The 24588-nt window shown below is 39.2% G+C and overlaps 4 protein-coding genes and 1 non-coding gene across 5 annotated transcripts; 1 reads left to right on the top strand and 4 right to left on the bottom strand.

The window, feature by feature from the left end:
• Positions 1-5215: 5215 nt before the first annotated feature.
• LOC130503206 (small nucleolar RNA R71) lies at positions 5216-5322 on the top strand. Its single transcript, XR_008940686.1, has one exon. It is a non-coding gene; the product is annotated as a small nucleolar RNA R71 (small nucleolar RNA).
• A 1863-nt stretch (positions 5323-7185) lies between these two features.
• On the bottom strand, positions 7186-8683 carry LOC108835425 (uncharacterized). The gene is made up of 7 exons (XM_056997895.1): positions 8546-8683; positions 8178-8445; positions 7999-8095; positions 7806-7876; positions 7555-7639; positions 7335-7470; positions 7186-7245 (listed from the first exon to the last, which is right to left on the bottom strand). Exons 1-7 carry the CDS (start codon positions 8681-8683, stop codon positions 7186-7188), a joined length of 855 nt encoding a protein of 284 aa, XP_056853875.1.
• A 4205-nt stretch (positions 8684-12888) lies between these two features.
• On the bottom strand, positions 12889-13986 carry LOC130503205 (uncharacterized). The gene is made up of 4 exons (XM_056997894.1): positions 13507-13986; positions 13323-13430; positions 13233-13247; positions 12889-13023 (listed from the first exon to the last, which is right to left on the bottom strand). Exons 1-4 carry the CDS (start codon positions 13984-13986, stop codon positions 12889-12891), a joined length of 738 nt encoding a protein of 245 aa, XP_056853874.1.
• A 6026-nt stretch (positions 13987-20012) lies between these two features.
• LOC130503203 (uncharacterized) lies at positions 20013-22610 on the bottom strand. Its single transcript, XM_056997893.1, has 6 exons — positions 21982-22610; positions 21243-21473; positions 21040-21169; positions 20667-20963; positions 20363-20584; positions 20013-20300 (listed from the first exon to the last, which is right to left on the bottom strand). Coding segments are annotated over exons 1-6 (1170 nt in total). The 5' UTR covers positions 21984-22610.
• A 287-nt stretch (positions 22611-22897) lies between these two features.
• Positions 22898-23655, bottom strand: LOC130503202 (uncharacterized). The gene is made up of 2 exons (XM_056997892.1): positions 23275-23655; positions 22898-23188 (listed from the first exon to the last, which is right to left on the bottom strand). The coding sequence occupies exons 1-2, from the start codon at positions 23428-23430 to the stop codon at positions 22919-22921; spliced, it is 426 nt and encodes a 141-aa protein (XP_056853872.1). The 5' UTR covers positions 23431-23655; the 3' UTR covers positions 22898-22918.
• Between the last annotated feature and the right edge of the window lie 933 nt (positions 23656-24588).

The raw sequence follows: 24588 nt of genomic DNA, 5'->3' as shown, positions 1-24588 counted from the left end.
TGGGAACAATCGGCGGAACAACCGCTGGAGTGCTCTCCTGGCGAGTGTCTCGAATTTTCTTGATTTTTCAACCTGCAAGTTAGTTCCTAGAAAGATAAAGACAAAAGGAAAACAATATTTACACTCACCAGTGGGTTGCCTCCCACCAAGCGCTTGTTTTCTGTCACTAGCTTGACTTCAATGAGCCGATTAGGCTTGAGGGGATCGCTTAAGGGTATCTCTACACCTTCAGCGATTGTTGTGTCAGCAAGATATGGCTTGAGACGCTGACCATTGACAACAAATTCTCCTCCTCTTGTGTCCAGCAACACAAGCTCCATAAGGGCGAACCTCCTTGATGGTGAAAGGTCCAGACCATCTAGATTTAAGCTTTCCAGGGAACAGCTTAACCCGTGAATTGAAGAGTAAGACCTGATCGTTCGGAGCAAAGCTTCGCTGATGATCCGCTTGTCGTGGAAGCCTTGGTCTTTTGTTTTCCTAGATCTTAGAACTCTCATAGGCCAGATGCCTGATCTCCTCCAACTCGTGGATCTGAATGGTTCGCCTCTCCTTGGCAGGTTTGATGTCGAAGTTGAGTAGTTTGACAGCCCAAGCCGCCTTGTACTCTAGCTCAACAGGTAGGTGGCACGCCTTGCCATAGACCAGATGATAGGGAGTGGTCCCTAAAGGGGTCTTGTAGGCTGTTCTGTACGCCCAGAGAGCATCGTCAAGCTTAAGGGACCAATCCTTGCGGGTGGTGTTGACAGTCTTCTGCAGGATGTTCTTGATCTCTCTGTTGAAACTTCCACTTGACCACTTGTTTGAGGATGGTAGGCGGTTGCAACCTTGTGTTTCACACCATTCTTGCTCAGCAATCCCTGGAACAACTTGTTGATAAAGTGTGTTCCACCATCGCTTATTACCACTCTAGGCACTCCAAATCTTGGGAAGATGATGGAGGTGAACATCTTGGTTACAACTCGCGCATCATTGGTTGGACTAGCAATCGCTTCTACCCACTTGGAGACATAGTCCACAGCAACTAGGATGTACTCTTCTTGTGTGAGACTGGGAAAGGTCCCATGAAATCGATCCCCCAGCAATCGAACACTTCAACTTCCAAGATGTAGTTCTGAGGCATCTCGTTTCTCTTACTTATACTCCCATCCTTTGGCATGAATTGCATCGAGATATGAAGGCGTGAGCATCTCTGAACATAGTGGGCCACCAGAAACCGGCTTGGAGGATCTTGGAAACAGTCTTGAAGGTGGCAAAGTGACCAGCATAAGAGGAACCATGGCAGTGGTGAAGGATCCCTGGAATATCAGCCTCTGGAACACATCTCCTGAAGATCCCATCCTTGCCTTGCCGATAGAGATACGGCTCATCCCAGAAGTAGTGCCTTGCCTCCCTCAGAAATTTCCTTTCTCATTCCCAGTGAACCTCAAAGGCTCTTTCTCAGCTGCCAAGAAGTTGGCAATCTCAGCAAACCATGGAAGGTTCGGGTACTCCTTCTGGATCACTGCAACGAATGCTCCTTCTACGCGGGAACAGTCCTTGATGGCAGGTGACGACTGCTCCATGTTGCGCAGACCAATCGCATTGACGTACTCCATCGGTTGTTCCACATCAAGAACTGTCTCATCTGACACTTTCATCCTGGAGAGATGATCTGCTACTCCATTATCAACCCCTTCTTGTCTCTTATCTCCAGATCAAACTCTTGGAGCAAAGAATCCATCTTAAGAGCCGCGGTTTAGCATCCTTCTTCGTGAGTAGGTACTTGAGAGCCGCGTGGTCTGTGTGCACAATCACCTTTGATCCAACCAGATAGGATCTGAACTTCTCAAAAGCGAACACGATGGCAAGGAGCTCCTTCTCTGTGGTTGCGTATCGGCATTGAGCTTCATCTAAGTTCTGCTTGCATAGTAGATCACGTGAAGCTTCTTGTCTTTACGCTGTCCAAGGACTGCTCCCACTGCAAAATCACTTGCATCTGTCATGATCTCAAAAGGGAGATCCCAGTCTGGAGGTTGGACAACTGGTGCACTGACTAGAGCTCCCTTGATCGTGTGGAATGCGGCTAAGCAGTCACTGTCAAAGGCAAACTGAGCTTCCTTGCAGAGCAACCGAGTGAGTGGTCTCGCGATCTTAGAGAAGTCTTGGATGAACCTCCTATAGAAACCAGCGTGTCCCAAGAAACTCCTGATTCCCTTCACTGAAGTTGGTGGTTGCAGACTCATCATGACCTCGATCTTTGCCTTGTCCACCTCAATGCCTTTCTCGGATATCTTGTGTCCCAGAACAATCCCATCTCTGACCATGAAGTGGCATTTCTCCCAGTTCAGCACCAGATGCTTCTCCTCGCATCGCTTCAGTACCCTGCACAAATTTGACAAACAGACATGAAAGGAGCTTCCATAGACGCTGAAATCGTCCATGAAAACCTCCATTATGTCTTCGATCAGATCAGTAAAAATCGACATCATGCATCGCTGGAAGGTCGCTGGAGCATTGCACAAGCCGAAGGGCATCCTCCTGTATGCATATGTTCCATAAGGGCATGTGAACGTCGTCTTCTCCTGATCATCTGGGTGGATGGGAATCTGAAAGAAACCTGAATAACCATCTAAAAAGCAATAGTAAGGGTGGTTAGCCAATCTCTCAAGCATTTGATCAATAAAAGGAAGTGGGAAGTGATCCTTACGAGTCGCAGCATTCAACTTACGAAAATCAATGCACATGCGATGACCAGTAACTGTTCTAGTGGGGATCAATTCATTCTTTCATTGGTTATCACAGTGATCCCACCTTTCTTAGGTACTACATGCACAGGACTAACCCACTTACTATCAGAGATCGCATAGATCACACCTGCTTCTAGAAGTTTCATTATCTCTTTCTTTACAACATCTTTTAGATTCGGGTTTAACCTCCTCTGATGTTCTACAGAAGTCATCGATTCATCTTCCAGGTGTATTCTATGCATGCACAGATCAGGTGAAATGCCAGGTATGTCAGCTAGAGAATAACCCAAAGCCTTACGATATTTTCTCAGCTCACACAAAAGCAGAGCAGTCTCTGCATTGTTCAGGTCAGCATTCACAATGACAGGATATGTGGAGTTGGGTCCAAGAAATGCATACCTGAGTCCCTTGGGAAGGGATTTGAGCTCTACCTTTGGAGCTTTCAGCTCGCTCCATGAGTCATCGGTCTGAGCTGCCGGAACAGACGGGTTCTGAGGCGCGGTTGTTCCAGTCGCTGTGCTGGAGTCACTGTTCTCCCCCAGACTTAGATTCGCCACCATCCTCTCCATACTCCTGGCTGAATCCAGGAATTTGGCATAGGCATCAGCATCAACACTCTCTAAGCTCTTGCTCGGCTTCAGCTCTGACTAAGGCGAGTTCAAGTGGATCCTCGGTGAGAATCTCCTCGATCATTCCTTCATGCGGCTCTAGCGGATCACCATCTTCTTGGACAGTGAAGGTTTGTCCATCCAGCATCGGCTTCTTGAGCATCTGATCCATCTCAAACTTCATCACAATATCTCCAAGGTGGAGATCAATCTTCCCTTGTCGGACATCAATGATAGCTCCAACAGTGCAGAGGAATGGTCTGCCTAGGATCAGGGGATCATTGGAGTCTTCCTCGACTTCCAGAACAACGAAATCGGCAGGAACAATTGTATTCCCAACCAGAACTTGAAGATCTTCGAGGATTCCAACTGGAGACTTCACAGATCGATCAGCAAACACTAGTGACATCCTGGTAGGCTTGAAGTCCGTGTATCCAAGGCGCTTAGCCACAGTGTATGGCATGAGGTTTATGCTCGACCCTAGATCGACCAGTGAGCATGAGAAGAGTGTTCTGCCAATCTGAACGAGAGAACAATTTTCCCGGATCACCCAACTTCTTGATCCTTCTGTTCTGGAGCACCGCGCTGCACTCCTTAGAGACAATCATGAATTCGCTGTCATCAGATATCTTCCCAGAGATCAATCCCTTGACAAAGCTACGCATGGATGGTATCATCTGGATCGCACTCATCAGAGGGAGCTTGACAGTTAGGTCTTCCAGCATCTTCCTGCACTTCATCTCTTCCTTATCCTTGCGTGTAGCCTTAGCTGGAACAGGGTAGGGCACTTTCGGTACATACTGACGAGCAGGAGAAGGTGCTGCAGTCGGTGGAACAACCCCAGCGGGTCGCTCTGCTTCAGTCGGAACAGTCTCAGTAGGTTGTTCTGCGTCTTCCTCATCTGTGCGTACAGCCTTAGGTGGCTGATCCGACTCCTTCTGTTTCCCTTTCTCAGCCGATGTGAATCTCCTGGGGTCTAGATCAGGCAGTTGCTTTCCACTCCTCAAACCTACTGCATTGCACTCCTTGGGGTTCTTGTCTGTTTTTCCAGGGAGAGTTCCTTGCTGTCTCTTCACATTCTCAGCAGTCTGAGCAATCTGAATATCCATCTGTCTCATATGGCTTGAGACATTGTCATACTTCACACTCAGGTCATTGAACATATGATTCATCCTGGTGTTGATGTCGTTTGTGACCTGGTTCAGTGCTTTCCCTTGGATCTGCTGTCCTTGGAGCAGTTGGCTCATCATATTGGCGAGGCTCTTCATGTCATCATGCGGAGCAGTCTGAGTCGGTTGTGCAGCTTGCTGATTAACCGGCTGTTTCTGGCTGTGGAACTGGGCATTCTGAGCTGGGTTAAGGACAAAGGTTCTTCCCTGATTGCCATAAGGCCTTTGGTATCCACTGTTCTGACCCTGGTTCCCTTGAGCTTTATCGTCTGGTTTAGGGGCATTGAACAGGTGGGGATTGTTCCTCACGTTAGGGTTCGGGTGATAGTTCTTGAACTGCCATCCTTGCCCATTCACATAACTCACTTCATGCTGATCCTCAGCCGACTGATCTGCCTCTGATGTGCCTTCCGCGGTAGCTTTATCCTGTGGGGATTCTTCCATGATGAAGACCTGGTTCTGGTTACTCTTAATCAGCTGATCGACCTTGGCAGAGAGCTCATCAATCTTGCTGTTGTCGATGCTCTTCACCTTCTGAGTGCGATCAGTCTCGCGGTTATTGTCAGCTGAGCTTGAGGCCATGTTCTCAATCAACTCGAATGCACCTTGAGTGGACTGAGTCATGAAGTCTCCCTTACTGGCTGAGTTCAAAGCGTTCCTGTACTCCCAGCCTACTCCATCGTAGAACACTCCCAGCAGATAGTCTTCCTCAAAACCGTGATGTGGGCACTCTCTGCGGTAAACATTGAATCGCTCCCAAGCATCGCAGAACGGCTCGTCCACCAGCTGTTTGAAGGTCACGATCTTCTGTCTCAGAGCTGCCGTCTTCGATTTCGTGTAGAAGTGGCTTAAGAAAGCCTCTCGGACTTGTTCCCAAGTGGTGAGTGATCCGGTGGGTAGTGAATCAAGCCAGCGAGCAGCTTTCCCATCAAGAGAGAAAGGGAACAGAGTACACTTGATGTAATCGGGTGGTACTCCATTCGCTTTAGTGAAACCACACATCTTCTCAAAGTGCTCGATGTGGTCCATCGGTATCTCAGCAGGAAGTCCATTGAAGATCTTCCTTTGCACTAGACTTATCAAGGCTGGCTTGATCTCGAAGTCTTGCCTAGTGCACGGTGGAGGGGTTATGGCAGATCGCGTAGCAGGCAGATTACGCAGTAAGTTTCTCTGGCCGATCTGGACCACTTCCTCCTGTTGGTTCGCAGCATTCAGAGCAGCTTGGATCGTCTGCTGCATCTGCTGCATCTGCTGTTGCATGAGTGCAAACGCAGCAGTGAGATCATCTGGATGATCACCCATGTTGGTGTTCGTTGATCTCGGCTGTTGACGGTTCTGTCGTTCCAATCTCGCTAGTTCCTCGTTAGAAAGCTGATGCAATGGTCCTTGTGCGTTGCTCCGAGTATGTCTACTGGTCATGCACCTGGATCATCAGCTGAAACAAAGAAAATAACACGAGTTAGATATCTTAGACTAGATATGAAACCGAAAATTAGAGGTAAAAAATCTGGTCCCCGGCAACGGCGCCAAAACTTGATACACTAAAAATGAATCCTTGCTACTGCCAAGTTAACAGTTGCAATTGTAGTACTTGAGATTCAAATCCAGAGGACCAGTCTACACTCTAGTTCTATAAGTTTCAGAATCAAGCTAAGAAGAAGATATGATTTGGTTGAAATAGGCGATAGTAAACAAGCAAAATAAACACGAGATTGATTCAATTAAACAAGAGCTAGCCTAGGGTATTTCATTGGGTGTTGAATTGGAGCCAAACAATTATTCAAGCGCGATGAAGTGCTTTCTAGAACTCGGATCACTCAGCTGGAACACTCCACTGTCGTGGTAGTGATCGCTTTGCAGATCGATCTCACCACCTAACTGTCGTTGGGAGGATCGATTGCAAGCTTTAGAGAACAGGTCCGATCAGTTCACTTACCACCCTAATATCTACTTTCGCTGATTAGGGATACTAAGCTCATTCAATACATGTCAAGTTATCATCCTAAGCGGTTAACTAGGTGATGAACTAGTGATCTAACATCAAGTGATCAGTTTAATGAAAGCAGTAAGAACAGTATGAATGAAGAACAGTTATGGATCGCTTATCTATGTTTAGCTCATGTCTCAACACCCTAAAAACCCTAGGCAAGCAAGGTCACTACTCGATCATGATGCACATAAACAAAGACATAAATCCTGAATAAAATTGCATAAGAACAGAGTATGAAACAATAGGGTTCAGATGATCTTCTCTATGAGAGGATGGATTCTTCTCCCTTACAAGTTGCAGATCGCAAATACTCAGTGTTCTCTTGTAAAAACTAGCGTAAGAAAAAAAATAGAAAATAGATAGATGGCGTTTTATATGGAGGCGCCAATCAGAAGAGAAGAGATTAGGGCAACAGGGGTTTAATTCCCGAAATAGGAGTTTCCATATTCGTCTGGAACAATCTCCGGATCACTCCGTCTGCTTGTTCCGCTTGAGAGAGAACAGTCTCGGGACTGTTCTCCTGAGTGTTCTCCGCAGGAATGCTCCAAAAGGACTTCTTTTCATCATGCACCTTCTCTTCTTTCTTCTGCTAACTCCAGACCTGTAAAAGGTCAAAAAGGACTAGACTGACACGAATTAGTGACTTGAAACAAATGAAAACATATAAACAATGATGTGAAAAACACCATATATCACCACCCCATATAAGAATCTATACCGGCAATGGTGCACATCACAATACACTTCTCAGCCTACAGACAAATTATATATTAACTTTCGATCAATTAAAAAATATAAGTTATATAATGATCGATCTGTCAGACATTATTTAAACTCCAACCTGTCTGGAAGCTTTGGCTTCCGCGATAGTCTTCCTTGGTGTGTGGAGGAAGAAATCATCTTTATCTATTTCGCTCGTGACCGGAGCAAGTGGCTTTGACTCCATGATGGTCAATGATAAACCATCATTAGGCAACCTTGTCATGAAAAATATAGTTGTTCAATAGTGTACAAACTCATAAATATATAAAATGATAAAATGGTCACAACAAAAGACATACACTCTTTTAAATTCTTGAACCTCAGACATTGCGGGGTTCAATGCCACCACCGACACATTATACGCATTGGAGACACTATGTTCATCTTCAAAACCAAATGACAAAAACAGGTTGATGTAAAAATATTAGCATCAAAATAGCAAGCAAATTTCTTAGGCATTAGTTTATGACAAAAAGAATATCAACTACATATCCATATAAAATTACCTTTCCAAACTTTTATCTTTCCAAATCGCATACTCCATCTTCACTTCCCCTTAGCACAGCGTCATTGACATCCTCAGGAAACTTTCCCCACAACACAATTGGAAGACGATCATCTCTGAAAATTACCGCACAAGATAAACATATAAAACGGTGCGAATGATTACGACAATAGAGGCAACACTCAACCCGCAATAAGGAAAGATGAAATAATGGTCGGGTAAAGAAGTAGAGGATTACTCTATGTTACGTAGTTCGAGAGCAAGCTTAGGTGTATCTTTGCCATGGACAGACACAACATCAAGATGAGAAATCTCCAACACTTGTCCCATAACATCTTAAATAATCACAAAAACATAGTTAATAGTTAAAAATATATATTTGAGGCTCGACAAAGAAAAAAATATTAAGAAACTTACCAACCAAAAAATCACCATCTAGATTACCAGACATGAGATCTTTGTAATTTACAGGGTTGAAACCAGTCAAATTACGTGGTAAATCTTCACAGTTTCTCACTCTTGTTGTGGGGAGAAACACGATCTTGTAAGGGTGCGGGGTAGTACGATAGCTTCCACAAGATTGCGTAACAATAAAGTTCGCCATCAGTTTAGATTCACTTTCTCCGATCAAACCTTCATACTGGGCAACCTCATCTTTCTTAAAACAACCATGAATCTTATCACCCTACAAAATAAACAATTAGAACAAACTCAAGTTAGTATAAAAGAAACATTTTTTAACAAACGGCTAACACTTGCTAAAAAATAGCAATGACGAAGATTACATTTGAATCGACCAAGACCATTTCAATACTCTCTCCACCAACCACCGAGTATTGCTTCCAAATTCGGATAATCTTAACCCTGATCTTCCACATGTTTTTCTTAGGCTTCAAATCGGCAATCATGTCAAAACTTGCCATAGTAAAATCTCAAAAACTTTTGCTTCTTAGTTGATAAATAATATTATTGAAACTTAAATTGGTGTGGTATTCAACGAAACAGTAAACTTGTTTATATAGTGGACAGAATATACATTAAGTAGTTAATGCGTATTATACGCCGTAATAGCAAATAAATATTAGATTTTGATAGGCAAAATCTGTCATATCGAAATTTGGACAACTATTTGAAAAATATATACTCGTAATCCCTAATGACTGATCTTATAACAAAATATATAGAAAGTGAAAATAATGCAACTAATTTCGTATGCAAATCATGGAAAAACGAGGCAATTGCTCAAGAGCCCCTAAATGAGAAAGAGCAAATCTCCTATGGTCCCCTAAAGTCTCCTATGCCCCATTTTCATTAACTCACTGCGAAGTTACGAAACTGCCCCCGTCGGCTTTTTAAAAAGAAAAAGAAGAAATCAAATTTAATTCTGTTGGTATGGTTTTCGGTATGGTTTTCGGTATGGTTAAAGGGATTTTGGTTGAGGCATTTCGGTTTCGGTTTCCAATTGAATTTGAATTGAAAAAAAAAAAATAAAATAAAAGAAATTAAAAAATTAAAAAAGCAAATCGACAATCGATCGACATCGACGACCTGACTCGGAACTCACTCTCTCTCCTCAAGTCGAGCTCACTCTCTCTCCTCTGAACTCGAGCTCACTGGTCGCTCCTCTGAACTCGAGCGCACTGTCTCTCCTCTGAACTCAAGCTCACTCTTATCTGTCTTGTTCTTCTGGTTGTTTCCCAGCGAGCTCTCTGAGGCCTCGAGCTCTCTCCTCAGTTGTCGAAGTCGATAGGTACTCCGGCGAGCCTCTACTCCGGCGACGCCGTGGGACCTCAACGTTGTAATGCAGGTTAGTTTTTCTCTCCCCGCGAGCTCTCCAGTGCCATTGGCTCCAATTGATTCTAGGTCAACAAGTAAAACTGATGTAGAGTAGGTAAAACAGACAAGTCGATACTCTGATTCAACTGGTATAACTAGAACTTTATTCATTTGTTTTTGCAGGATACAATGATGAACTATGTGAGCGTCTATTTCAAGTTCAAAGGGGAGATCTCTTGTTTAAACTTGAAGACAACAGTGGAGGATTTAAGTTTGGCAATGCTAGAAGAGAAGTTGTATAAAAAGCTTGCTTTGGATGAGAGTAAGGTAAAACTTGCATTGAGGTGCATGCCGTTGGTGTATGGATCTGAAGAACAGCAAAATATTCGTGATGATGATGATCTGTTTGGCTTCCTAAGAACTGTTGATAAAGACAACCGTAGATCTCTTTTGTTAGTGGATGAGGCGAGTAGATCTGATCAGTTAGCGAAGGTGTCGAGAGTGGGCATAAGTTCGTATGGTATGAACTACGAAGTGTTGCAGGGAGATGATGATAATAGTCATGAAGTAGGACCTAAGGCCATAACTCTGTATGTAGGAGACGGGCAAGCTTATCAACAGAAGCAGATGATAGTTGCAGGGAGATGATGATAATAGATATGGATGTTGAGCAGCCAACTATTATAAAATGTAGTCAGGTTATTGAGGCTTGGGAAGACGGATTACTAGATCTTTGGAATGTTGCCTTTGTTGTGTTGCTATTTCGTTCGTGTGTTGCTTTTGGTGTGTTTCTTTCTTTTCGTATGTTGCTTTTGGTATGTTGCTTTAAGTCAACGCTTTGCTATGTTTCCTTTTGTTATTTGTAATCGGATTTGGATAACTAAGTATAACTAAGTATAACTTAGTATTTTGCGACTATGTATTGGAAATACACGGAAAACTAGTATAACAAGGTGTAACTATTTCTGAATTTGGATTAGTGAAAATTTGATTACAAAGGAGTAATCTATATTCCTTTATAAATCTAATAATTCTCTCTTACTTCTCTTACAGGAAAAGTTGACTCCTCACATCTCTCACATCTCTTCTCTCTCACTTCTCTCGAGACTCCTCTCTCTACTTCTATCACTTCTCTCTCTCTCGAAAGATGCAGGGAGATGGGTCGGGTTCGTCAAGGAGAAGGCAAAATTCTGGAAGAAAGTTGTGTTTCTGTCGCTTAGATGCCAAAATCAGACAAGCTTGGACAGACAAGAACCCGGGCCGACGTTTTTATGGCTGTCCCCGTTATAAGGTACCCCAGCCGATGATAGAAATTGTGATCTGAGATCGGATTTGAAAATTACATTATTTAAAAAAGGTTATTTGTGTCAGGAGAAAAATGGATGCCAGTACTTCAAATGGGTTGATGTAGAGGATGGTTCAGAATGGCAAAGATTGGCTTTGATTGAAGCCCGTGATCAGATTGAAGAGCAGTGTCGTCTGATCGAGCAGTTACACGAAACCATTTCAGAACTGGCACACAATTTGGAGAGGATCCAACAAGAAGAGGAAATCGTTAGAGACTTTCAGAATCTCTATGTTTAATTTAATGATTTGAGGAGAATGTTGTTTATGAGTTTACTTATGTTTCCCTGTATTCAAACCGATGTTTAATAATCTGAAATTGTTGTTTATGCGTTTACTTATGCTTCCCTTTATTCGAGAATTATGGAAAACTACAGAAAACTAGTAAAATCATAGTGTAACAATGTAGAAAATAACAACACAGCCACCTAATCCCCTCTAATCCAACACACATAATTGTTAGAGTCTTTAATACACAAAATCTCCTTAAGCATCAACAGAAACTACTGCTGAAATATATTTGCCAAAATATGAAATTTTTAATATAACAAATTAATCTGACATCACATTTTTTCTTATGCATTGTATAGTCTTTCAAAGATCACTTTTCTAATAAGACCACCTTACAAAGGAGTATTTCACAATTCTCGTGATTTCCAAAATATTCTTCCACTAATCAGTATAGCTTACATGTTAATGTTGAAAAATAACAAGTAAAACTTTATTAACAAATTAAATTTTCCGTAAAACTAAAAAATGTTGAAATCACGAAAAATAAAACTATGAAGAAATGTTGTAACACCAGAAACTTAAGTATAACTATGCCCAAATATTTTGGGGGGAAACAAAATAAAAAAGAACGCGCCATTTTGAAATGTTTTCGATTCGGTCAAAAACAAGATTCTTTCCTTCTCTGCTTTCGTGACTCTCTCTCTCTTGTCTCCTCAACTGTACCACTTTAGTCATTTCCCACACCTTCACTCCTCCACTCCTTCTCTCTCTAAACCCACGTCTCCATCTCTCATCTCTCTCCTCAAAATGTCGATATTTACTCCTCCTCATCAACCTCCTTATCTTTCTAAATTCTCTATAAATACTGTCTAAATACTCTCTAATTTCTCACTAATACTCTCTAATTTCTCTCTAAATTCTCTCTAAATCCACGGTTTTATTCTTACTCTCTCTACTGACCATGAATGGAATTCCTACCCGTTGCCCATGTGGTGGTGACATTCAGACGGATATAACTCTACCGCCGAAGTATCGCCACGATTTCGATACCCACCCAGGGCTTAGGTTCTTCACCTGCAAGAAATATGAGGTAATTTTCCTTCTTTGTATAGTCATACTTAGTGAAACTTATTTTATACTTTGGTGAAACTTAGTTAATGATACTGAGTGAAACTGATGTATACTCCTGGTATAACTGTGTAGGACGATGGGATGCATGTTCGTCAGCCATGGGCTTTGGGTGTTGAGGATGAAGTGAGGCGCCTAAGGAGGGAGGTTAATAATATGGCTGAAGAGATTGCTAAGCTGAAGAGCCTTATTACCTCTACCTTCCGTCCATGAATGAGATTCAGTCTTAGTATTCTCTATCTATTTCGTAGTGTTCCCTATCTATTTCTTAGTGCTCCCAATCTATTTCCAGTGTCTCAGTTTATTTCCACTTTCGGTTCGGTTACAAGTCTTTTTTTGTTTTGTTAAGACTTGTATAATGTACTAAGGTTTGTTTCAGTTATTTTAATTAATCAATATTATGTGATTGTGTTTCAATTAAAAACCTTAGTTGTTAAGAACTTGTGTTTCAATTATTTCTCTTCTAGTCGAGGCCTTCTAGTCTCTAGTTGTGTTCACCTACTTGACTACTTTTGACCAAATTCAGAAAATAACATCACAAACCTAGTTTCAAAATATCCGATAAGTATTAGTTACAAACAAAAATAAACAACCGAATACAAAGAGTTTGTCTACCAGATAAAACAAAAAAAACAACACATAGAGTTCTTCACTTCTTTCTTTGTTTCTGTTTCTCTACGTCTTTCTCTTTCTCTACGTCCTTCACAAACTCCTCCACCGAGGCCAATCTCTCATCCAAGTCGTCCTTCACAAACTCCTCCACCGAGGCCAATCTTTCAATATCCTGTCAATAGAATAAATGTACAAACTTAGTTCTACCTTTATTCCACCCTACTCCTACCATAGGCTTACCTTAGTTCTACCCTAGTCCTACCTTAGTTCTACACTAGTCCTACCTTAGTTCTACCCTAGTCCTACCTTAGTTCTACCCTAGTCCTACCTTAGTTCTACCCTAGTCCTACCTTAGTTTTAACTCAAATATGTAGGAATTGCCTCGAATGCAATAAGCTGTAAAACATCACAACACCACATTATGTAATGCCATCATAATTGTTATCATGTCATTAAAGGGATTTCACATACCTCTAGTGGGACACAGAAACCTGGAAGAGGCCACAACGTATTCTCTTTCACAACCCTTCCAAAATGTTTCATTGTGTGAGAGATCTCTTTCAACATGTAATCAGATTCCTGCAAGTTACAGTAAATCTTAATCAAGTTATAGCACTACTACTTCAAAGTATATTAGTTCATCCAAATGTGATACCTTTTCTTCTGGTCTTTTATCCTCAACGTTCTCAATCTCTTCTCTTACTTCTTCGGAACCTCCATTCTCATCATCCTTTCCTTCTGCAGCTCCATCTCCATCTCCATTTTCTTCTTCAGAACCTTCTCCGTCTTCATTTCCTTCTTCAGAACCTTCAATCTCATCATCTCCAGAATGAGTCCCAATCGCTGGAGTTGCTGGAGGAGCTGGAGGAGCTGGAGGAGCTGGAGGAGCTGGAGGAGATGGGCCACCAACAACTGTCGTCGGAGCAGTCGGCTCAGTCGGCTTCGTTCCCGCCGTAGTCTCTCTCGAGTCCTCACTCGTCTTCTCCGCAGTCTCCGTCATCTCCGTCGTCTTCTCGATGTTATCGTTGTCCTCCGCCGCCGTCGTCTGACTCATCTCCTTCGCAAACTTCACTCTCCGAGTCTCTTCCTTCGTTGGATTATCCTTCCTCTTACCTCCTCTCGTTTCAACCACCATCGCACTCGATTTCCTCTGAATTCTTCTCTCTCTCCGTTCGTTCTCACCGTTGATTTTGGGTACGTTGAGGAATTGGAGGCTGAAAGAGTTCAAAACTCGAGTTCAAATCCTTCGAATTAGGGTTTGAGTGAGTGAAAGGGGGAAAAATGGAGAAGAGATGTCGAAATGAGTTCGAAATTCAGTTAAATTAAATTGAGTTATTGAAAACCGACAGATTTCGTTTGGTTTTCCAGGGATTGGTTCGGTTTCGAGGACTGGGTTTGGTTTCGAGGGATTGGTTTGGTTTCGAGGGATGGGTTAGATGGTTAGACGATTCGGTTCAATTCAATTGACCATAAATCCGGGTCGGGTCCGGGCGGATGGGTTATACCCTGGTAAAACTTGTAAATACTTCAACTATTCCACGGTTTTTATGTCATTTCCACCATTTCCGATTTTTTAAATAAATGTTTATCTTTATGTTTATATGGCTGTCTATGAGAGATTGGCTTTTCACATTTAGGGGCTCTTGAGGAGTTGACTCTGGAAAAACGAATCTAAATAGTTCCTAATTCACTCACTATTTAATATTTGTCAACATTCAATTTCCATATGCAAAACAAATTTGGAAAATCTTCGTAAAGATCATTTCAAAATATGGAAAGTGGAAAGGAAGAGAATAATTAAAATTCGGTTTCGAAATAAAAAATCATAATTCACTCTCTATTTAATATGAGTCATAATTCGATTTCCATATGCAAAACAAATTTACAAAATCTTCTTAAAGATCATCTCAAAATATAGAATGTGGAAAGGAATGAAATAATCAGGTGGACCATACACACGAATCCCGAAATTGACTTCTTTCCTTTTATACATATGCGGACATGAAACTATGTATGAGGGACATATGAATATGCATGTCTGTCCAATGACAATAGCTGTAATATCCTAAGGTGAGTAAGACTTCTTCATAAAGGGTCTGAGAAGGAACCTCGTGCCGCCACGTCGTCAAAATGGAAAACTCGAAAATATAGTACTCTTTAAAGGTTATTCTCTATTTTTGCTTCCATTTTAATACTAAGGGGATATGGTAAGACCAAAAATTATTGTTAGAGAAATTTAAGGTAATTTATTGTTAGAGAAATATATGGTAAGACCAAAAATAATTAACTAATGAAAGGGTCCAACAAAATTTCATAAGTAGATTTTTTCCAAATGTTTCTCTTTTAATAGTATAGATTAGATATTACCTTATTCGTACTATTTAGTCTTCTTATTTATTCTTGAAAAATCAATATCAGTTAACCTATAAACATTTGAAATTAGTTACCATTTTAAGCTAGGATTGATTAGCATATATTTAGTATCGATATCATTTAGTTTAAAAACAGAACTAGAGTTTTGACCCGCACACCTGTGCGGGTACATTTTCCATTTTATATAACTTTTTCAACTTTTATATAACAAAATTAATTTAAGTTCTTTTATAATTTGGTGTCGTATGTTGTATAACTTTATTAGTAAAGTTGAATATTGGTAGATATTTTTTATTTGGTTATTGCTTATATGAAAAGTAATTAAATATTTTATTTACAATATATAACATATATATTGTGTAAACTTTGTATATTAGGTAGTGTTAAATGAAAAGTATTACGAAGAAGGAATCTCTACCACTAACTTCAAAAAGAAATTTTCATTTTTCCATATTTACCATTCAAAGTCTACCTCCTAAGTTGCATCATTTGTCTCTAATCATTCAATTAAATAGCTAGTAATGGTTTGATTATATGTCCCCTCACAGCTTCTTAACCTCACCTTTTTCTCGAAAGTAGCCAATGAATTAATCTTTTGTACCCATACCAGCATCTGTTACAAACTTACAGTCAAATTCTAAACAAAATCTTTCCTTAGTTGCCTCATGAGCTTCTGAGGGACATGTGAGAATATATATCAATGCAGGTAAGTGATCAACATACAGAGATAAGTTTTGTTTTAGAGGTTAAAGAAAACTTAAAACCTTGAATGCATCTCATTTTCCAGGTAAAGAATTGTTTTCTTTGATTTCTCTGCTCTGCCTACAATCATAAGCCAAGAACCAAACTCTGGTTTGACTTGTCAGACTCTGTCTGATTCCCCAATGTAGTTGCTTGTAGATACTCAAAGGTGCCTTAGATGAGCTGCACCAATCAGAGAAAGTTTCACAATAATATAGAGTTTTAACTTTTAATTGGTGAAGTTAATATATGCTTAAAGCGAGAAAATACAAAAAAATTTGACGTATAGGGTCATTAGGTTTCCAGTGAGATTCATGAATTCGTCAGAACAATTACAGCTCAGACCCACAAAAAAATCAGACAATTAAAAGAGAAAAACTTTTACCTGGCGCTTAAAGGAGGTGGGATCATTCACAGGTCAGAACAACTCAAGCAGGCAGCTGACTTAAAGCTACACTCTTTAGGGAAATCTGAACACGAAGAGACTATACATATCTTTAAACATTAATACCAGATATTACATATTTAAAAGTGTATCATATTTGGTCATATAGTTAAGATTAAGTTGTACAGATTTGTAACAATATAGAAAGATTTCGTTGATTTGATAGTATTAGAAAAGGAACTCTCCTACTTTAAAGGATATTGACATAATTGTAGAAACGTTTTGTATCAATGGAATATTCTTGCATTTAATTTTATTAAACTCGATTTTATAATAATAAATATTATTCCAGTGGCATAGATTTGTAATATTTAAGAAAAATTAAGGGTTAATTTCAAGTTGTACTTCAGTTTTAATAGTATAGATAGATATCAATATCACTGAGTTTAAAAATAGAATCTAAAAATATCTTAACTGTATGTAAACTCACCATATTAAAGTATTCAAATTACGTATATTCTCTTTTTATACGTGTAAATCAAGTTTCATATCTTTTTAGGTAAGATTTCTTTAAAAAACCTACACCTTCGATCAAAAATATAAATATAGCTACTTCCTATAGCGTGAAAGCACAATCTTTTCCACCAAACCACCATAAACATGTCTAGCAAAAATACTTTTACTCTTCTAAAAAAAATGTCAAACACTTCGAAACCACATGTCGAGTTCAAGTTAAATAGCTTCATTTGTGGAAACAAAACACTTCCTGTGGAGGAAAGTCACTTGAAATGGTCCAAGCCGATGAATCGGTAAGTTATATATATATTCTGGATTAACACTTTAAAATACTATTACTCTAATAATAATGATGTACCTTTTTATAGGAGAATGGCGAGTCAGTGAAAACATTTCCATCCCCCAAGCTTCAGGACAGTATAGACCTACACATCATCAATACAAGATGTCCATTACAAACGATATTGTGATAACATGTTCAGATTGCAATGTTGGTAGCCATTTCCTGTCTCTTGCCAACTACGAAGAGATCTCGAACCGCAATGGAACTCTAAAGCCAAACTTTCTCTTAGGTAATAGTTTGTTTTTACATAGTATTGACTATATCTATTTGTGATATTAGTAAAGTTTTGTATAAACAGAAATCTTAAAGTAATTGGTATTAACATCTTTCATTTTTCTTTGCTCGCAGACGTAATGGGCAAAGTTCATGACGTAGGACAAGTTCAAAGCGTTCAAGTATTACGACAAGACCGAAAGAAGTTCAATTCGTTTACTTGACACACAGTAATTTGAATACAGTGAGATCTTATTAATTATATGCTTACACTATGGGCCTGACTGGTTCAAACGCAGCGGTTGCGGTTGCGGGTGCGGGAGTTTGCGGGTGCGGGTGGTTGCGGTTTCAAGTGTTACATGACGTTTTGTATGACTGGCGTAACGTTTAAAAATTGTTGCATTTGCGGGATGTTTGTGACTGGTTGATTATGAGACATTGCAGCGATTTAATAATAAATTATCAATATAAACATATTATAATATTATAAAATATAAAAAACATACTATTGTGATAAAATATAATAACTGTTAATATAATATGATTAATAATAATATTAAGTTTATTTTTTAATTTTTAAGTAGTTGAAAGTTATAGTTTTAATATATTTTATGAAGATTTATATTAAAACTTTTAAAGAATATTTTGTTTCTTTTTTTATATATGTGTACATCTTTATATATGTATGTATATTAACTTTTAAAAATTATGATGAATAGCTACTTTAAAGTTTTTATAAAAAACTATATTTTTGTGAATTTAAATTAATATATAAAATGTGTATATAATTTTTTTATAATATTTTAAATTTTAAATTTTAAGTTTAAAATATTTAGAAAAAAAATTTAATATTTTTTTATCCAACCGCAACCGCCCGCAACCGCTTTAAAATTTAAAATATTTTAAAAAAATTTAATATTTTTTATCCAACCGCAACCGCCCGCAACCGCAAAAGCTAGCTGGAACCAGCTTTTGATTTTAAGAGATTCGGAGCGGTTTGAAGCGATTTGTAGCGGTTTGTATGATTGTTTTGAAACGCTGTTAACCGCTACAACCGCAAAAGCTGCGTTTGCGGGTGGTAGCGGGAAAACCAGTCAACCCCTATATACACTCCAACAAGATTCTAACAAAATCACTTCAAAGTTATGCAGGAGGAAGTAAGAACACGATTACTGAACCGGTTTGTACTTCGCCATTCTTCTTCTCAGAACACGACCACTGAACCGGTTTTAAACAAATCTGAAACATTTATTCCATCTTTCTTCTCTAATTCACTCAGAAAATCTGAATTGCTTTTTAGCTATTGAGTTAGGAACTAACCAATCAAATCTGTTACGTTTTCAGCCTCGTGTGATTGTCAATCTAAGTGTTTAACTTGTTACTTGTATGTTAAGCTAAATGACACAAGCAACTTTAACGAGTTCCCGGACTCTAGCGCGGTACGTCTCGTGGGAGAACTCTTGCTCCCAAACTCCACTAGATCAATAAAGAGTACAAGAACCAATCACTTATAGAACTGTGATGGTTTAGAGATACACCAAGAAGACACAATTAGTCTCAAAGCCTTTAAGCTAGAACAAATGAGCTCAACAATGTTCTCTTAGCTTATACTAATGTCTCTGTCTCTCTTGTGTAGCTTGACTCTTTCTCTGAATTGATCTCTGGTGGCTGAAGAAGGAGAACCGTTGCAATAGACCTAACACACATGTTATGTATGCCTTTAACCTAATGGGCTTCGTCGACTAAGCCCATAGATTATTCACGCGTAACTTGTGCAAGCCGGCCTAACATTGAACAAGTCGGATGGGCTTTGACCCAAACCTTACAAAACTCCACCTGTTTGGTCTAAGCCCATAACTCTTGCTCCTTTGCCGACACTTCCTGGTCTCTGTCTCTTCTTCCTGAGAAGAACCTGAGAAAATCACACCTTCTCTCTTGTCTTCCCACTACAAGAAAGCAGGCGGATACTGACGGACGAATTCGTCAGAATATCGTCGGAATAGACATATTTTGACGAATATCTGACGAAACTGTCCGTCGGTATCATTTCGTCGGAATTTCGAACTTCGTCGGAATTTCGTCAGCCACACCGACGAATTTCTGACGAATACCGAGAAACTTTATTCTGACGAACTTCTGACCACATTCCGATAACAGCTCCGACAACAGTGGTCATCGGAAAATTGGAAATACTGACGAACCAAGTCCCTCGGAAAATACTGACGAACGTTGGTTTGTCGGAAAATACCGACGAACTGGGTTCGTCGGAAAATACCGACGAACCTTGTCCTCGGTAAATACCGACGACCTTGTTCGTCAGTATTTTCCGAGGGACATGGTTCGTCGGTATTTTCCGAGGACCGCAATTCGTCAGTATTTTCCGAGGGACATGGTTCGTCAGTATTTCCAATTTTTTAAAAATAATTATATTTTGCATTTTTAAATATTTTTTATTATAGAATTAATTTTGCAATTTTATAAATTTAATTAAAATAAATCTGAAATTGAAAACTAATAATATTATAGAATTTAAATTCATACAAACCGAAATATTAAAAAAACATTCAGAAATTTTAAAATTCAGAAAAAACTAAGAACTCGAAGCAAATAAACGGTTTAGCTTCTCCATTATCTCGGCGTTGGTCTTCTTTTGGGATGCCAACTCAGCAAGGATAGTGGCATTCTCAGCTTGGATAGTGGCATTCTCAGCTTGGATAGTGGCGTTCTGCTCCTCCAATGCCACAATCCGTTCACCTTTGTCATGTAGCTCCTCGAGAATCATGGGATCGGCATACGGAACCTGCGAAGAAGATGCCGGATACGAAGAAGCACGGCGGGCCAATCCAACTAAAAAGCCTCCTTTCCTTTTAGGAACAGCCTACAAAATATTTTAAGTTAGTAAACTACATTATAAAATGAATATATTGATAAAAAAATTACCTTTTCAACCATCTCATTTATTTGCAATCGGGACAAGTTGGTTGAAGCTCCCACTGAATCGCCGTCATCAGAGAGAGGCTGAGATTGAGATGCTATTTCAGTTTCCACCAAATCAACGACATCTTTGATCAAGAGGTCCTGAATTTGACCCGTCGTCTTGTTAGTGTGAGCCACCTTAATGAGTTGGAGTCGATCAACGGGATTACCGTCATTTGCTTCGATCTAAAAAACCGCCATTATTAGCCAAGGAATATAAAAAATATTTATATAAATAAACATAAAGATAAATTAAAAAAAAACTTACAAGTTCATCTTCCTTAGTAGACATAGAGCAAGCCCCGAGGTTGTGCACATACATACCTTTCCCGCCACGATCGCTCTTCCGGTTCTTAGAGTTCCTAGAAGACGTCTCTGCAGTTTCGTCCTTCTGCCAATGAACTATCAACTGCTCGAACACCCTCCCGTTGATGTTCCGTGGCCTCTTGTTCTTCTGCCAAACTTTCTTCCACGCGTTCACCTGCTTTGTATAAGAGTCCATGGCCTTAGCTTTGAATCTAATACGGACTGTTTCCGTGTGATCGGGGTGCCAGTTGAACTCTTGCTACAAAACACACATAATTTTAATAAGTAGATATATTAAAAAAATGTAAATAATTTTAAAAATGAAGAGTTAGTACCGCAAATTGACGAAACCACAACTCTTGGTCGTCTTGAGGGATCTCACTCCACTTCGTATATCCAATTTGGAGCATGGAATACATCATCTGGTTGATGCTCCTGCTAATGCCATTACTCGACTTGGTGAACCTTTAAAAAAATACAAGTTAGCAAGTTAATTAATGGAAAAAAACATAATGCTACAAATAAAAAAAATACTAACCAAGTGCTATGTCCTCGTCGTGGGGTGGGATGGAGAACCGGGAGATGCTCTCGACCCGGTTGTTGAACCAATAGTTCAACTGGCATGACCCCCGGATTCTGTTGAGCAGGAGCGGGAGGTGGAGCGGGAATATATGCGGGAAACGAGTTTTGTTCGTGAGACGATCCCGATGCACGGGAAGAGCTCACCGAACTACGTCGACGGGCTGCGGGGCGGGGTGATTCCTCGGACCTAAAAAAATTAATACATCAAATTAATTAAATTGATTTTTACATAAAAAATGATTTATATATATATATATATAATATATAAAAATATAATTTTTTTTATAAATATTGAAAAAGGTTGTTAAATATTTTTAAAAATCGTAAAATGTTTTTAAAAATCAAAAATGTTTTTAAAAATCAAAAAACGTTTTTAAAAATCAAAAAAACGTTTCTAAAAATCATAAAAAAAATTAAAACGTTTTAAATAATACATAGTTTAAACTGTAAACTTGAAAAAACGTTTTTAAAAATCAAAAAACGTTTTAAAAATAGTAAAACGTTTTGAATTTTAACAAAAACACCAAATAATTCCAGAAAAAAAATTAAAACAACAATTCAAAACAACAATCCTAACTTATATATCCTAAACAATCCATTCAATCCTAAAACATTCAATCAAACAACCTCAAATCGGAGATCTAACATCCAAAACCCTAAAAATTGAAATAAACAAAGGTTAGGATGATTCTTACATGATTTCGGGTTTGGGGGAAGAGATATGAGCGTGGGTAGAGGAATCGCCGGGGATGGGAGCTCGAAAACCGCCGGAATCGCCTTGAAAGAGAGAGAAACGGCGGAGAGGATAGAGAGAGAGGCGGAAATAACGAAGAAGGAAGAAGAAGGGTAATTATATTTGATGATTCCGACGGACACGGGTTCGTCAGTATTCCGTCGGAATCATTAAATATAAACCAATTGGCGGTGCGCGAAAATTTTCACGCGGTTTGGTTTTCCCGGGTGAACAAAAATTCCGACGGACACGGGTTCGTCAGTATATTCCGACGGAATACTGACGAACTTTACCGAGGGAATTCCGACGACATAGTGTTTAGGGGTTGATTACAAGTTTCTAAATGTAAAATCCTAATCTTTGATAATATATATAGTATTTGCATAAATATTTAACAATAAAAATGTTTTTATAACACAATTTTACACAATAACATTTTTTGAAGTAAGATTAGATGAATATGATTGTATAAGTATATGAGTGTTAAGATGAGATGTTATAAAAACATTGATATGCATAAACACTTATTTTATGAGTTGTTATATTTGAATGGTTGCGATCTAATACTATACTAAGCACTTATTATGTGTTATTTTCGTAGTTTTGGCATCAAATTTATAGATTTTTATGTTTGAAATTGTTTTGAAACACATGTCCTCGGTATTCCGTCGGTATATTCCGACGAATTACCGACGAACTAGACCAGTTCGTCGGTATGTCGTCGGAATATACCGACGAATTACCGAGGAAGTATACAAACATCAATGAAACCCTATGTCGTCGGAATTCCGTCGGTATATACCGACGGATTACCGACGAACTGGCCTTGTTCGTCGGTAATCCGTCGGTATATGCCGACGGAATTCCGACGGACCGAGAAAAAAAAAAAAAAAAAAAACCTAATCCGAATCTTCTGAATCTTCATCAAACTCCCCAACCTCAGCTTCTGGCTCCGAATGTACAACAGCATCAAGTCCAAACTCAGTAAAATTCTCAACGAATTCAACATCTGCCAAATCTTCAACTGCCTGGGCGTTGCTGGTAGACTCTGGTTGCAATGGTTCATCATCATCAGAACTTCCATTCAATCGTCCTCTTGGGTTGATTTGCGTTACTGTGACCCATGGATCGTCTCTGTACGTCACCCGAGGGTAACTGATGTAGCACACCTATACATATCAATTTTACAAGTATTAGTAGAATATATAACATTAATTAATGATATTGGTAAAAAATTATGAATATATTGACATACCTGATCAGCTTGCGAACCAAGAATGAAGGGATCATAATATTGAAGTTTCCGCCGCGAATGAACCGATATAACACCAAACGCATCAATCTTCACTCCTCTATCTGGGGTGGTGTCATACCAATCACAATAGAATACTACACAACGCAATCCAACCATTCCAGGAAATTGGATTTCTAATATTTCTTTTATGTTGCCGTAGTAGACATCGTCACCGGAAGAAGATGAAACACCAGCATCATATGTTGTCTTAGAATGACCTTTCTTTGTGAATGCATATCCTCGCGTACAGAATTTTGGATATGATTTGACCACATAGTTTGGTCCCTGCACAAATTCGCGTATCCAATCATCGAACACAAAACCTCTGGCCAAACCATCATTCACCTATAAATTAAAAAACATATATGAGTGAAAAGTTAATTTGTTTATATTAAAATTAAACTACTCATTTGTTTATATGACTCACATAACTACGAAGCCACACAGCAAATCCATTATCTCTAAGTTGTTGAAGCTCAAGTTCTGTTGCATGCCTGTGAGTCATACGCAACTCCGCCATATATACACTATATACAAAAATATTATCAATATGAAATAAATTTATTGAATATTAAAAAAAAACAATGTAAATGAATAAATATTTTTACCTCTCATATTGTAGAACATCTTCACAGTTGGTGAGCAAATATGTTTGCAAATGAGCGTGCTCAGTGTCCGTAAGTCTCCGCTTCGTGAATGTTCCACTAAGTCGTCCTATTTCCTTGAACATGCTTGGGACAGTAACATGATATGTTGCTCTCTCTCCTCTGTCATTGTGCCGAGAAGGTCTTCGATGTTTTGTATGCACTTCTGGTGGAAAATAATTTTCAGCAAAGATTGCAGTTTCTTCATTGATCACCTGTGCCACTATAGATCCTTCCACCCGGCTTAAATTTTTGACCATTTTCTTCAGATGATGCATATAACGCTCAAAAATATACATCCATCTGTACTGCACAGGACCACCAAGTTCCAATTCTCTTGCGAGATGAATAACAAGATGTTCCATAACATCAAAGAATGATGGAGGAAATATCTTCTCGAGGTTGCACATGCTGACTGGTGCGTTTGTCTTCAAATTATTAATACCCTCTTCAGTCACTACTCTGCTGCATAAATCGCGGAAGAAAACACTTATCCCTACATAGATAAAAGACATAATTTTCATAAGTATTAGTTTATATAAGCATAATTGTTAAATATAAAATAAATTAAATTGTAAAAATATAAGATACCTGCAATTGCTTCATGAACATTACGTGGCAATAATGCTGA

Source organism: Raphanus sativus, unplaced genomic scaffold (assembly GCF_000801105.2).
Source record: "Raphanus sativus cultivar WK10039 unplaced genomic scaffold, ASM80110v3 Scaffold0860, whole genome shotgun sequence".
Taxonomy (NCBI): Eukaryota; Viridiplantae; Streptophyta; class Magnoliopsida; order Brassicales; family Brassicaceae; genus Raphanus; species Raphanus sativus.
The sequence above is the reverse complement of the archived record's forward strand: the minus strand, read 5'-3'. Positions and strand labels throughout refer to the sequence as shown.

What these genes read in the sequence shown, in the direction of transcription:
- LOC108835425 (XM_056997895.1), bottom strand. Translation starts at nt 8,683, where the DNA reads ATGGCAAGTTTTGACATGATTGCCGATTTGAAGCCTAAGAAAAACATG. An exon ending in TGGTCTTGGTCGATTCAAAT is followed by an intron (nt 8,446 to 8,545) that starts GTAATCTTCGTC and finishes TTTATTTTGTAG; the next exon opens with GGTGATAAGATTCATGGTTG. An exon ending in AGATGGTGATTTTTTGGTTG is followed by an intron (nt 8,096 to 8,177) that starts GTAAGTTTCTTA and finishes TGATTATTTAAG; the next exon opens with ATGTTATGGGACAAGTGTTG.
- LOC130503202 (XM_056997892.1), bottom strand. Translation starts at nt 23,430, where the DNA reads ATGGTTGGATTGCGTTGTGTAGTATTCTATTGTGATTGGTATGACACC. An exon ending in TTGGTTCGCAAGCTGATCAG is followed by an intron (nt 23,189 to 23,274) that starts GTATGTCAATAT and finishes TGATATGTATAG; the next exon opens with GTGTGCTACATCAGTTACCC.
- LOC130503205 (XM_056997894.1), bottom strand. Translation starts at nt 13,986, where the DNA reads ATGGTGGTTGAAACGAGAGGAGGTAAGAGGAAGGATAATCCAACGAAG. An exon ending in ATAAAAGACCAGAAGAAAAG is followed by an intron (nt 13,431 to 13,506) that starts GTATCACATTTG and finishes TGTAACTTGCAG; the next exon opens with GAATCTGATTACATGTTGAA.
- LOC130503203 (XM_056997893.1), bottom strand. An exon ending in CTACTAAGGAAGATGAACTT is followed by an intron (nt 20,585 to 20,666) that starts GTAAGTTTTTTT and finishes GCGGTTTTTTAG; the next exon opens with ATCGAAGCAAATGACGGTAA. An exon ending in TAAATGAGATGGTTGAAAAG is followed by an intron (nt 20,301 to 20,362) that starts GTAATTTTTTTA and finishes AATATTTTGTAG; the next exon opens with GCTGTTCCTAAAAGGAAAGG.